Genomic DNA, 12,358 nt, shown 5'->3' with positions numbered 1-12,358 from the left:
ACAGGCAGACAGACAGACAGGCTGACAGAGAGACAGACAGACAGGCAGACAGACAGGCAGACAGACAGAGAGACAGACAGACAGGCACGCACGCAGACAGACAGACAGGCAGACAGGCACGCACGCACGCACGCAAGCAGACAGACAGACAGACAGGCAGGCAGGCAGGCAGACAGACAGGCACGCAGACAGACAGACAGCAGGCAGACAGGCACGCAGACAGACAGGCAGACAGACAGGCAGACACGCAGACAGACAGGCAGACAGACAGGCAGACACACACACAGACAGACAGACAGACAGACAGGCAGACACACACACAGACAGACAGACAGGCAGACACACAGACAGACAGACAGGCAGACAGACAGCCAGGCACACAGACAGGCAGACAGACAGACAGACAGGCAGACAGACATCCATTCCTCTGTTGTTCCTTATCACTGCTCCTCGATCACGGAGTGTCCACATCTGGATCACATGCTGTCTGGCTGTCCGTCTGCTCATCGGGGGCCGTATGTGTGGTCTTGCTGTTCCGTCCACAGTCTGATGATCTCCACAACAACAGCAACAGCAGACACCGTTCCTCACACTCTCAACACAATCCCATTTTCCAAACTGCTGACTCTGCTTCTCAGTGATCCTTTAACAAGCTTTCCATTTCATAAGGCTTAGTTATTTCTGCCATATGTGTCTTTCTGTAAAATAGTTTTATTGCGGGGCTTTTTTCTTTGATAAAGTTTTAAAGTCCAGATGCTCTTGTGTAAAACTGCCACGCTGGAAGAAAAGAAAACTCTCTTATCACCAGCGGTGGATTGTAACTACGCACATTCAAGTACAAATCTGAGGTACTTTTATGACTTCCTCTCATTCCACTCCATACTTCTATTCTAGATAAATACAGACGGTTTGTCAACAATGTAGACCCACCAGATTAACTGTGTGGTATAAAGGTTTTAATAGTTCATACAGGGCAGGAGGGTCAAACAAACACAGGACTCTCATCCAGGAGACAGCTGTTTGTGTCCCGCGTGAAAATAAAAGCAACGTGAACATTTTATCACTCGGTCTCAGTCTTAAGGTTTTATCCTAAACCTAACTAAGTGGTTTTGTTGCCTTGTTCCCGTGAAGACGGACATTTATTTTGAAAATACACGATGCATGACACTTCGTCACACGCCATCCCAGCGTCAGGGTTTGAAGCTCAGGGCCACTGACCGAGTGTCGGTGTGTTTGACTTGGGAGTGAGAATTATTTGACATCTTTAGTTGCTATAGTTACACAAGATAGAAGTGCAACACGGCTGAAACGAATGAATCAATTGACGGGAAATCAAATAGAAGGTATTTTGATAACTGTTGAGGATTTGCTGCTTTTCCTTTTGAATCGTTTTAATAACTTTCATTCGTTTTCTAATAATTTTTTTTGATGTTTTCTTGGTTGGACAAAACAAAGCATTGTGACGGTGTCTCTCTGCTCTGGGTGATTGCGATGGCTTTTATCACTATTCAAACAATCCATAGTGAAAACAATCATTATCAACAGTAAAATCCTGCTTTTACATCAATGTACGAGTACACTGTAAAATGTAATAAGTTGACTTTACTTAAAAAAAGTCAGGAAACCGATTGCCTTAAAATTTCTAAGTAAAGTAGCTCATTCATTTTAAGTTGTTAAAGCTTAAAATAACTGAGTTAATGTAACTCATGTCATTGCAGTAAAGTGTAGTATAGTCAACTCAAAATTATTAATTATGTTAACTATAAATTGTCAATTCAGACAACTTAAAGATCTGAGTTATACTAAGTCAGCAGTACTAAGAAGAACAAGTTATCCTTACAAGTCTAAGCATTCACATTACTAGGAAATTATCAGGAAACCGATTGCCTTAAAATTCTCAAGTAAACTGAACTACAAACTCTAAGTTGCTGAAACAAAAGACAGAGAACAGTATATAAATGGAAGACAGAGTTTATTTTTACGAAAAACAAACGTCTTTGAGTTTTTATCATCAAACAGTTTGTTAATCTCAAACTAAATGCAAACAAAAATGCTGGACATGTTGCCAGATTAAGTTCTGAAATAGAACAACAGATCATAGTCGCCCTTATAATGTAAAAAATTGAAACAAATGCATTTTTTTGGAATGCAGACTATAGTTCACTCTGATTAACACAGTTTTGTTAGTCTTGTGTAACAGTTTAAACCAGCAGTTTACAAAAACACCTTTTTAATCATATTTGCTCAAACTGTCACTATATCCTGACATTAAAGGAAGAGACCAGATTCCCTTGCTTCCTTTCAGTGCTCCTGCAGTTGCAAGATTCCACCACGCCCACAGAAAAACAACTAAGTCGATGAGTCTCACACAGCTGTCAATTACTACTTGTGCATTCCAATTTAACTGTAAAACTATAGACAGACAGTTTACCAAATATGAATCAATATTCTGTTACTTTCTTTATTTCTCACCTCAAATGTTTTCAGAAACGTGCGTCAGTGTACTGTTTTGAAATTATGTTTGTTACCTGGCTGCCATTAGTAGGTAGGTTGACAGTTGGGAAAACAGGCCAGAGTTAACTTTCTAATTTTACAGCTTAACAGTTTAACAGTACACTCAATTAGGTGTCTGAGGTGAGAAATAGCCAATGCAGGACCACAATCTTGCATTAGAGAATCCTCAGCTCTGATTGGTTGTTCTACTTTGGGTGTGGTGGAATCTTGCAAATGCCATTTGGAGCACTAAAAGGAGGTAGAAGATCCTGACTTTTTTTACAGATCGTCTGTCAGAATATAGTGACAGTTTAAGCATATATCGCAAAGTAGTTATTAACTGCAGCTTTTGAAAAAGGGATTTTTTTTTTTTTACAAGTTTCTCACATAAACAATACATTTCTTTTGGGCTTTTTTTCAGTTTTTTGTATTCAAATAGTAGAATGAACTGAACTTCTGCAAACCAAGCTATCAAATTACTAAAGAAAAATAGCATACCTTTACCTTTACTTGACATGAACTTCCTCAACTTTTATAAAATCAAAATGCCTTTCATCACTACCGATGAAAAATCGTGATTTGCTCTCTTTTGACTACAGGTACAGAAACAACAGATAAACAAAGTCAATAGTCAACTGGACTAAATGACCAAAAAAACTTTTACATACAAGTAAAGCGTTCCATTGGAGATGGAAGAGTAAAGGTCTCAGGCCTGAGCCAGCATGTCACCATTCACATCGTGAACTCACTGCATCAGTAGATTTTTGAGTGACTGTATTTTAGGTTTTAGGGATTTCTGTCCAAGTGAGAGAAGCACTCTTTGAATAAACTCAAAGGTGTACCTGAGTTGTTGAGGGTACTCCAAATTCAGGGCGTAAATAAGTCCGAAGAGTAGGCACATGGCATGCGGAAGATTGTCACGGTCATCCATCACCACTGTTCCTTCCAAAACGACTGCAGTAGCTGTAGACTCCAGGTGCAGTGAGTGAGGAGAGGCCACACTGTCTTCGGCAATCACTGTCAGGATCCCCATGGAGGTGTGGGACATGTCTGGAGCGTCATCGCAGTCCTAACAACAATAGCAGCATTAAAACCACAATTGCATGTCAAATGCCAGTTTGCATTTCTATAGTAGAACACACTGATTATATTTGTGCCTTACAGCAAAACAAGGCTCCACAAAATCAACCAATCAGAGCATTGAAGAGACACAGTAACTGACAGGAAGCTAGATTCAGATATTATTAGATAATCCCTGCAGAGTGAGTAAATACTGCATTTATTGATTGATCATTTAATTCACTGATTGGTTGCAAATACTTTGCATTGGGCAAGAACTACAACCAACTGGAAAGACGGTAGATACTACTAAAAGGGTCCTAACCAGGGATAGGTGATCAGTGCATCAAAAATGAAAGTATAGCAGCACTGATTCAGGCTGAGTGGAAGAGAAGTAACTAATACCAAAAGATGAACAGAATGAACGCATTAGATAGATTGGGCATCCTGTAGTGTGGAATTAAATAATTTTGACAAAAGACTACTTACAAAGCAGATCTTGAAGAAGTCTGTGTTCTCATCTCCATGGATGACAGGAAGGCCACGGAGGACTGCGGTTCGCTTCCCAGTAACATACTCTGTAAAAATAATTTAAAACACAAAAGTACAATCAATTGACAGCTCTGCAGACACAATGTGGTGCCACTACTTTGGTCACCACATACATTTTTTTTTACTTTACTTGAGAAACCTACCCCTGGTGTGACTTGTTGCACATATTCCTGAAGTTTGTGGCCGACACTCCCCCCCCTTGGACTTGAAAATCTCAAGGAAGCGAGGAGTGTATTTGTCAAGTTCTTTGAAGAATTCTGCTTGCAGGTTTTTGCTTGATAAGCAACAGAACTCTGCCAGAATCTAAAGGACAGAGTAGGACAAATTAAGATGGTCATATTTTGCAATGATCAATTCATAAAATCAAATTTTTATTTAGGACTACTTTTTCAGTAGAATGACAGTAAAGCTAATTCTGTGACATCAATATACATGACAAATAATTAAAATACATTTTAACTAAAAACTTGAACGTGAACAATTTTGATTTACCTGACTCTCCGTAAAGAGTGCTGGCCACCTTCCAACTGTGTCTTTTACTGGAGGCTCCAAGTTCACCAACTCCTTTCTTCTCAAGGCAAACGTTGAGTCCATATTCTTGGATATCAGAGCAAAATTGCAAAGAGGACAATGAAATATCACTGAGATTTCTTCAGCTCCACTCATCTGCCCATCATGAACGTCACAGGAGTGAATTCTTGTTAAATGCACTTTGAGGGCATTAAATGACTTGAATGAACACAAACAATCTGTGTGGAGGCATGGAATTGGGGTCAATCTGGCGTAGCTTCCATGTTTTAAGCGGTAGTGTTTGAAAAGTTGAGCCCTCCTTTTGGACGAAAACAAGCAGTACTTACACTTCCAATTCATTGCCAGGTTTCTGCAAAGCCTACAAAAGAAACAACAAAAGCAATCAGTCAAACTGCAAATAAATCACAGTCAAATTGCATGTATATAGCTAACTAGCCATCAGTTTAATAGAAGATTTCAAGATTTTAAAACTTAAATCACAAATACTTGTCTTTGCTAGCCATGATATATATATATATATATATATATATATATATATATATATATATATATATATATATATATATATATAGTGTTTTTTTTCTCTATTATTCATAGGTTTTTGTTTGATTGTAAAGACTCAATTGCCCATCCACAAGTGGTAAGCTGAAAGTTTACCACTTGCTAATGAACGTGCTAATAGTTATATTGTACATCATTTCCAGTAAATATCACAATATAAGACGTTATTTTAACGTTAAAAACGCAACGTAACGCTTGCTGTTGCGACACAGTGTCACGCTGTGGCCGAGAGGTCCGCCATCATATGGTTGTTGTAGAATTATTCCTCATTCATTTTAACTGAACGTTACATTTCATCGTCATTCACTAACAATAATGTTCTGTACATCCCGTAATGCAGTATTTTTAATGCATGCGAGTCAGACAGCCACGGTTATTAATATAACCGCCACCGTCCGGTCTGCCTTTTAAAATATGCTTCGGTAACATCAAGAGAAATAAATGAAACGTGACATAATATGTTAAGTGCACTAAACATTACTTCCAAATTGGTAAACGGATAAGCAGATGTAACATTTTGACTCGTTTCCCGATAAGGTTGCTTCTCTAACGGTCCCATTTTACTGCGCAGTAGACGGTTGTCGGAGCCACGGACTTAAAAAAGAAAAGAAAAGACATGCTTGCTGAATTCAAGAGTGGCCCTGAAAGATCGACACAATTGCCCTTGCACCCGCTAAAAAGTACGCTGTGTCTCCCGAAACTCAAGTGGTTGTTAAATTTGCACTTATTGTAGCGGGGTTTAGCACGGGCTAGCGTTAGCTAGGTTAGCTTTAACGTTCGCTAGCTTTCAAAATCGAAGACATAATGTTAACCTCCAACCCCTAATTAACAGGTACAAGGCCGACTAGGTTTGCTAAAAAAGATAGCCAGTGATATTTTATTTCATTATGTAGCTGAAACTTACCTTCAAATAACTTGACAAAGCAGCGCTTTCCTCCCGCTTCGAGCAACCGCCATTACGCCTCAAGAAAAGAACGTCTTCAGTGGTCAAGTGGTGAACTGCGCATGTGTAGTCACCGAGTGCGGCCGAGTTCGGTCTCGTGTTTCTCCGGACTTTGCGGATGCTTCCACCTTACTGATTTTATTATATTAAAGGTTACTTGAGCTGATAAGTTTCATAACTTTACTCACCAGAAAGTGTTCTTTACCAAGTTTCTTTAAGTATAGTCAGCTAATTAAGCAGAAATAAGTTACGGTCACTTATTTTTTTAAGTAAGGTCATCAATTACATTTTACAGTGTAATAATAACGTACTAATATCATATAAAGGGCATTTTTCGGGGGCACTTTTAACACGTGAAGTACATTGTCCCGATTATACTTCCATACTTCCACTGAAGAAACTTTTTTAAATGCAGCACTATACTTCTACTTAAGGATGCGAGTACTTCCTCCACCGCTGCTTGTCACAGAGCGGGTGCAGAGCAGCAACACGCCCACAGGTTGAACATCTCCATTAGAGGCCCGTTGACACTAATTGGAGATGACATCCACTAGCACTCTGCTTAATTTACAAGATTTACAACGCAAACAATGAGGCAAATAATCTCTCCATCGCAGCCGCAGAGTTCCTCATAACGGAGACGCATCGGACGAGGTGTCGAATTGTCTTTGTTCTCATAGCGGAGGTTATCGCGCCGCAGCACAACTGCCTTCGACTCACATTTTAAATAATTGTTCCCCCTTCGACAGGCAGAGTCTATTCAAATGAGTCGAGAGCATAATGGATCCATATCACTAATACATGTGTTATAACTCAGCCGGTGTTATGTTTTGTTCTCAGAGTCGTGTAGGTGAGATACCAGTAATGCATATTTAAACAAAGCACCTTCATGACGTTAGCTATAGGTCCTCTTTGTGTCGTCGTCCGTTGTCGAGACATTTCTCTTCACTAAACGGGATGATTATATTTAATCAGCCACTATCGTTTAATCTCTTGGTGAGATTGAGCTACAGCAAACTCAACATAGTTTTACTAAATAGGTGTTAATTCTGCTGCTGTGTGTGTTTTGTTGTTGTCGTCATCAGCAGCTAAATGACTTCAACAACTGCTTCCCTTTACATTAATGTCTTCATATTCATTTTCTGGTTCAGTGGCTCACTTTTTTCCTTTGTTTCTAAGCGTGGCGTGCTGCTCTCCCTCGGGCGTGGGTTCAGTTGTGTAATTGACAGACTTGTTGATTAGTGTTGGATTAGAGTGCAATTTTTTTACAGGATTTTTCCACAATAAAAAACCCACCCAAATTATTCCAAATGACAACAATCCAGGGTGTTTCTATTCCATGAGAACAATATAACTTCTGATCTGATCTAGTGGAATCTTGTTTGTCACTTCCTTACAAATCCAAAAGGTTTACTGTTATTAATGTTAGAATAATACTAATAACAGTAAAATTTAAATACAAATATCAGCTTTATGATCTGACAACGCTATACGGCTCCGGTTTGGTCAGGTTTAGAGAAGGATCATGGGTTAAAATGAGTCCCTCGTTGAGGTTCGGGGACCTTTGTTGCCATGGATACAGGATAGGGAAGTTAAAAAGAAACCCCTGTTGACTTTCGGTAGGAAATGGGAAACGGACCGTGTTAAAGTCAGAGGTTTGTTGTCCCATCCATCCACCTCGACCTCCTCTCTGTTTGGACTTTTGTGGCTCTATAAAAACATCGCACTACTTCCTCCTCTGGCTGCTGACAGTGAAGTCAGTAAAGCTTCCCTCACATTCAAAGGCTCCTGATCGTATATTGTGGGGGGGGGGGGGGGGGGGGGGGTCATGCATACGAGTACTCCAGTTTCACACATTCCTTTTGCATTTTTATGTTCCAAAAAAATAAAAACAAGTGTTTCACAACTGGGCCACTTCTGAGGCATTTTTCCCTTCACATTCTTTGTCGTCGTAAAGGTCTGCCCTCTCTGCGCATGAATATGAATGAGCATATCTTCAGACAAAAGAGGTCTGGCTCACAAACTCAAAGCCCAAGTGCCTTAAAGACAAAAAAAAAAAGTTGGCCCCTCCTCCCCTCGGCTCGGCTCGACGACACCAGAAGCGTATACGTCCTTATGACACGCGGTTGCCGGATCTCAGCCCAGCGCTACACACACGTTATTATAACCAGCTTTGTCTGCTTGTTGTTTTTGCCTCATTATATTTGAGTTTTTTCATCACTGTGTCGTGCGTCCGCAGATTTTGTAGCATTCCTCTTTGATGCATGCGTGCTTTTTAAGGTTCCTGCTCTCCTGCTTGGATGACTAGCGTGAAAACATTGCACTTCTATACTATTATACTCTATTATTTATGTATATATGCATAGTATACCGTTAGCTATGACATGCAAACAAACAAACAACAGCAATTTCTAGCGGGATTACGTGTGTTTGGGAATTTAGACACAAAATTAATTGTATTAACAAAAATAGACACAGTTTCACAACTTGATTGTAATGACGATATGAGGTATGGCCATGATACAAGATTCAGATTCAATGGGATCCAATAGATTGAATAGTCCGTAATCAAACCAAAATCAGCTCCGCTTTCCCCATAATGCATGCGGTTCCTTTTAGCTGGAACAGACCACACCAGATTAGCTCTTGTTCTGCACACCAGCGCCTGGCAGAAGTCTCTTGCCAGCAGCAGTGGGAAGGCACAGCCGAGTTCCTCCATCCTGCAGTCAACAGCCACCCGGCTCTCTGTGCTCTACTCCTGGCCTTGATTACAATTTGTGTGCCACAGTGGCTGGCTCCACAGAAAAGGCCACCCGGAGATGTTAAAATATATGTGCAGTTGGACGGGAATGGGGGGGGGATTTATTACAGAAATTTAGAGGATTGTAATAAAACATAAAGTGTACACAGTTAAATATTGAACATTTGGTCAGACGTGACAGGTTGTAAAAGCAAAGCAAATCCAGTACAAACATTGTGAATCCAGACAGTAATCTCATTTCGCTCCTGTTCGTCTCTGCAGTGAATGCTTATAGATCCGCCATTCAGATCCGATTTTTTCATTAGCCTGCCAGTGCCTTGAAGAAAGATGGATGCAAAAAAAAAAAAATGTTCACCCTATAACCTAGACCGGTTCAAAGACCAATAGAGGAATCACTGTTGGCAGACACTGGGCGTGATTAATAGCAATCCCATTCCCTCCTTGTTTTGCCCAAGTCCACAATCTCCACAATCGAATGTGAACGAAGCACGAGAGGAAGCTGTGGACGTGTGTGAGGAAGCACAATGTCATTGTTTCTCAGCAAAAACGCATTAGCATATTGACTTTGCAGGAGCGCATGCAAGTTACTTCAGGTCACTGTTGATTGGCTGGCACAAATTAGCTGCGATGTGCAATCAATTGAGAAATGCAAAAGAAAAAAAAACAAAAAAAAAAAACATGCAGGATGATGTTTTATTCAACGTCTCCTACTCTCTTTGTCAAAAGTTCAGCATGGCAATCATATCGCACTCCTCGACAACAACCAGAGAGATGTGTTTAACAGCATTAAACTATAAAAGGGAGACTGCCATTAGAGGCTTCAGTTGTTCACTTGCTTGTGTTTCTGCTTCATAATGGGCCTGCAGGACTACTATGTGCACCGCAGGTCCACTTAATGGTGTGCTGATCTGTGAGAACCCATTACTCAGAGAATCCTTGTCATTGCCCTTGCCCTTCCGCAGTACAACACTTCAGCTCGCCGGTAATGAGATGTCTGTATTTACACCAAGTCCTGATTACTAATGCAGAGGCAGCGATGTGGGATACCATGTCTACCACTCCCAGCTTTCATGTCTGACACCTGTAAGCGGGGGAATTGGAAAAGGGCTTTTCATATTGCGAACATAAAGACACGCAGGGCACGGATCTGCTGGGCAGCTCGAGCAGCAACCGTATAACCTGATGAGGGGAGTAAATAAAGCAAATACTGGGAATGATTTGACTGTAAATTCACAGTGCATTACTGGCTACTAATTGGATTGGTTTCACAGTAAGGTACTGCCACATTTTCACAGTAAATGATAGTGAAAACACAGCTGTACATACATAAATATAAATATGCAGCCTGTAGTGAGAATTACTACAAAAAATACCATTTCAACACTGTCTGGTAGAGGTTATGTTCACTCTTGAATACATTTATATGAGTGTCGGCTCTTAGATATTCTTTTCTAAAGTGAAATGGAAACCAAAGAACTAAAATAATGCGATGGGTTGGGCAGCAGTTTCGTAATATGATCGAGGTGCCGTGCAATACGTTGCTTGTTCTTATCCCGGATTGTGTAATATGTGTAAAGGAAAGAGGCAGCGATTTGAGTTCCAGACACATTTCCCCATAGGGGCAATATTGTCTAATATGTATTAAATGTAAAGAAAAAGGAATTGTACTCAGTGATGATAATTCTCCAATGTTTAAAAGCAGCACAACGTTTGCTTAGTTAGTGACACTGTTATTGACTAACTACTATTTCCAACACATTTGCCGTGAGAACACAGACGGGTGTGGACAGCATCTTCAATGAGCTGTTGTGAACCGTGTTTGTTTCTGGTTTCAAAGTACCTCGGACTTACATACTGTGTCCTGTCTTTGTTTACAACCTGGCTGTAATGGGGGCTCTGTAGACTTCCCTCAGTCAATACAAACACTATTCTAGACCCCTGGCTTGGCGGTGGAAAGCACACACGTATACACACACACACACACACACACACACACACACACACACACACACACACACACACACACACACACACACACGTACACACACACGCACACACACACCCTTGTGCACACAGCAGCATTGCTAGAGTGCCTTAGGGTGTTCTTCTCCGGATGTCTTCTCCATGTAGAGAAATATTAGTACATGGCATGGAGCGCATTTGATATCTTGCGGCGTTCCACTAGATTTATCTCTACTTGTGCCACCAACATATACGTAGAGCTGTAAGAATATATGGCCTCTTTATTAAAAAATGCAAGATAAAAGGCAAATATCTGAATTTGTATCACTTGGCGGCATTCCAACCCTCAGCTGCTGCAGTGTTGTTTCAGGATATACAGTATGTCAGTATGTGTTGGGGTTCAGGGCTCCAGCTATCCATTATTTTAGTAATGAATTATTCTACTGATTATTCCATAAATCAATCAAGTAATCGGATTAAAAAAAAATACTATTACTTTTAATTGTTAATATACAAAAGAGGACATATGGTTTACATTTTTAGAAAAATCAACATTTTTACATCTTAAATTGTATACAATTATATTATCTGTCAATATAACCCATTTAGTTAATTTTAGTGCCTTATTACATTCTGGGTTTCCAAGTCTCCAGACTAAAAATTATTTCAACCGTCCCAAAAGTAGACAGTCAAAATTTCTAAATGTTATCCTTTGACTTTGTTATTGTCATCTATAGTGGTTATTTACATAAAACCTCATTCAAATAAATGATTGTATTTTTAATTAAAAATTTGCTTTGATTAAAATAATCTGCCTTTTTAATTATGTATAAAGCTGCTTCGAGCTTGTGTTAGGAAGTTAAACATATCATAACTCCCTCTCTAACATCTATTTTAAATTGTTGGGAAAACCTCTCCTTCAGCAGCTAACAACAACAGCAACTAACAGCTAGCAGCTAGCAGCTAACTGCTGACGACAAACAGCTAGCTGCTGACGACTAACAGCTAGCTGCTGACGACTAACAGCTAGCTGCTGACAACTAACAGCTAACAGCTAACAGCTAGCTGCTGACAACTAACAGCTAACAGCTAGCAGCTAGCTGCTGACTAACAGCTAGCTGCTAACAACTAACAGCTAGCTGCTAACAACTAACGTTAACTAGCCCTCTTCCTGACACACCCAAACCCACAATGACACAATGATAAAACAGTGGGATTGCGCATCGCAACAAAAGAAAACATGATGGGAGTCGGGAAAGATATTTTACATTTAAGTATAAACATACATGTTGATAACCAGCACTATGTATAATATCAAGTTAGGGGTCTTATGATGACATCATAGTGACTTCAAATATGTTGAACATATTTAAACACAAGAATTTCCTTCTGGGTTAACAAAGTTCTATCTTATCTTATCTCACTGTTTTACTTATCAACAGGAAGCAAACGACAAACGCGTACAATATGTGATTTCGGCCTCACACTTTACCATC

The 12,358-nt window shown here is 40.0% G+C and overlaps 1 protein-coding gene across 1 annotated transcript; it reads right to left on the bottom strand.

Annotated features, from left to right (window-relative positions):
- Positions 1-1,955: 1,955 nt before the first annotated feature.
- On the bottom strand, positions 1,956-6,369 carry LOC137875042 (uncharacterized). Its single transcript, XM_068713983.1, has 6 exons — positions 6,101-6,369; positions 4,962-4,993; positions 4,597-4,701; positions 4,248-4,407; positions 4,042-4,130; positions 1,956-3,562 (listed from the first exon to the last, which is right to left on the bottom strand). Exons 3-6 carry the CDS (start codon positions 4,696-4,698, stop codon positions 3,239-3,241), a joined length of 675 nt encoding a protein of 224 aa, XP_068570084.1. The 5' UTR covers positions 4,699-4,701; positions 4,962-4,993; positions 6,101-6,369; the 3' UTR covers positions 1,956-3,238.
- Positions 6,370-12,358: the final 5,989 nt, after the last annotated feature.

The sequence above is a fragment of the Cebidichthys violaceus genome, unplaced genomic scaffold (genome assembly GCF_023349555.1).
Source record: "Cebidichthys violaceus isolate CVI_PGR_0920_01 unplaced genomic scaffold, fCebVio1.0.p SCAF_196, whole genome shotgun sequence".
In the NCBI taxonomy this organism is placed as follows: domain Eukaryota; kingdom Metazoa; phylum Chordata; class Actinopteri; order Perciformes; family Stichaeidae; genus Cebidichthys; species Cebidichthys violaceus.
The sequence above is the reverse complement of the archived record's forward strand: the minus strand, read 5'-3'. Positions and strand labels throughout refer to the sequence as shown.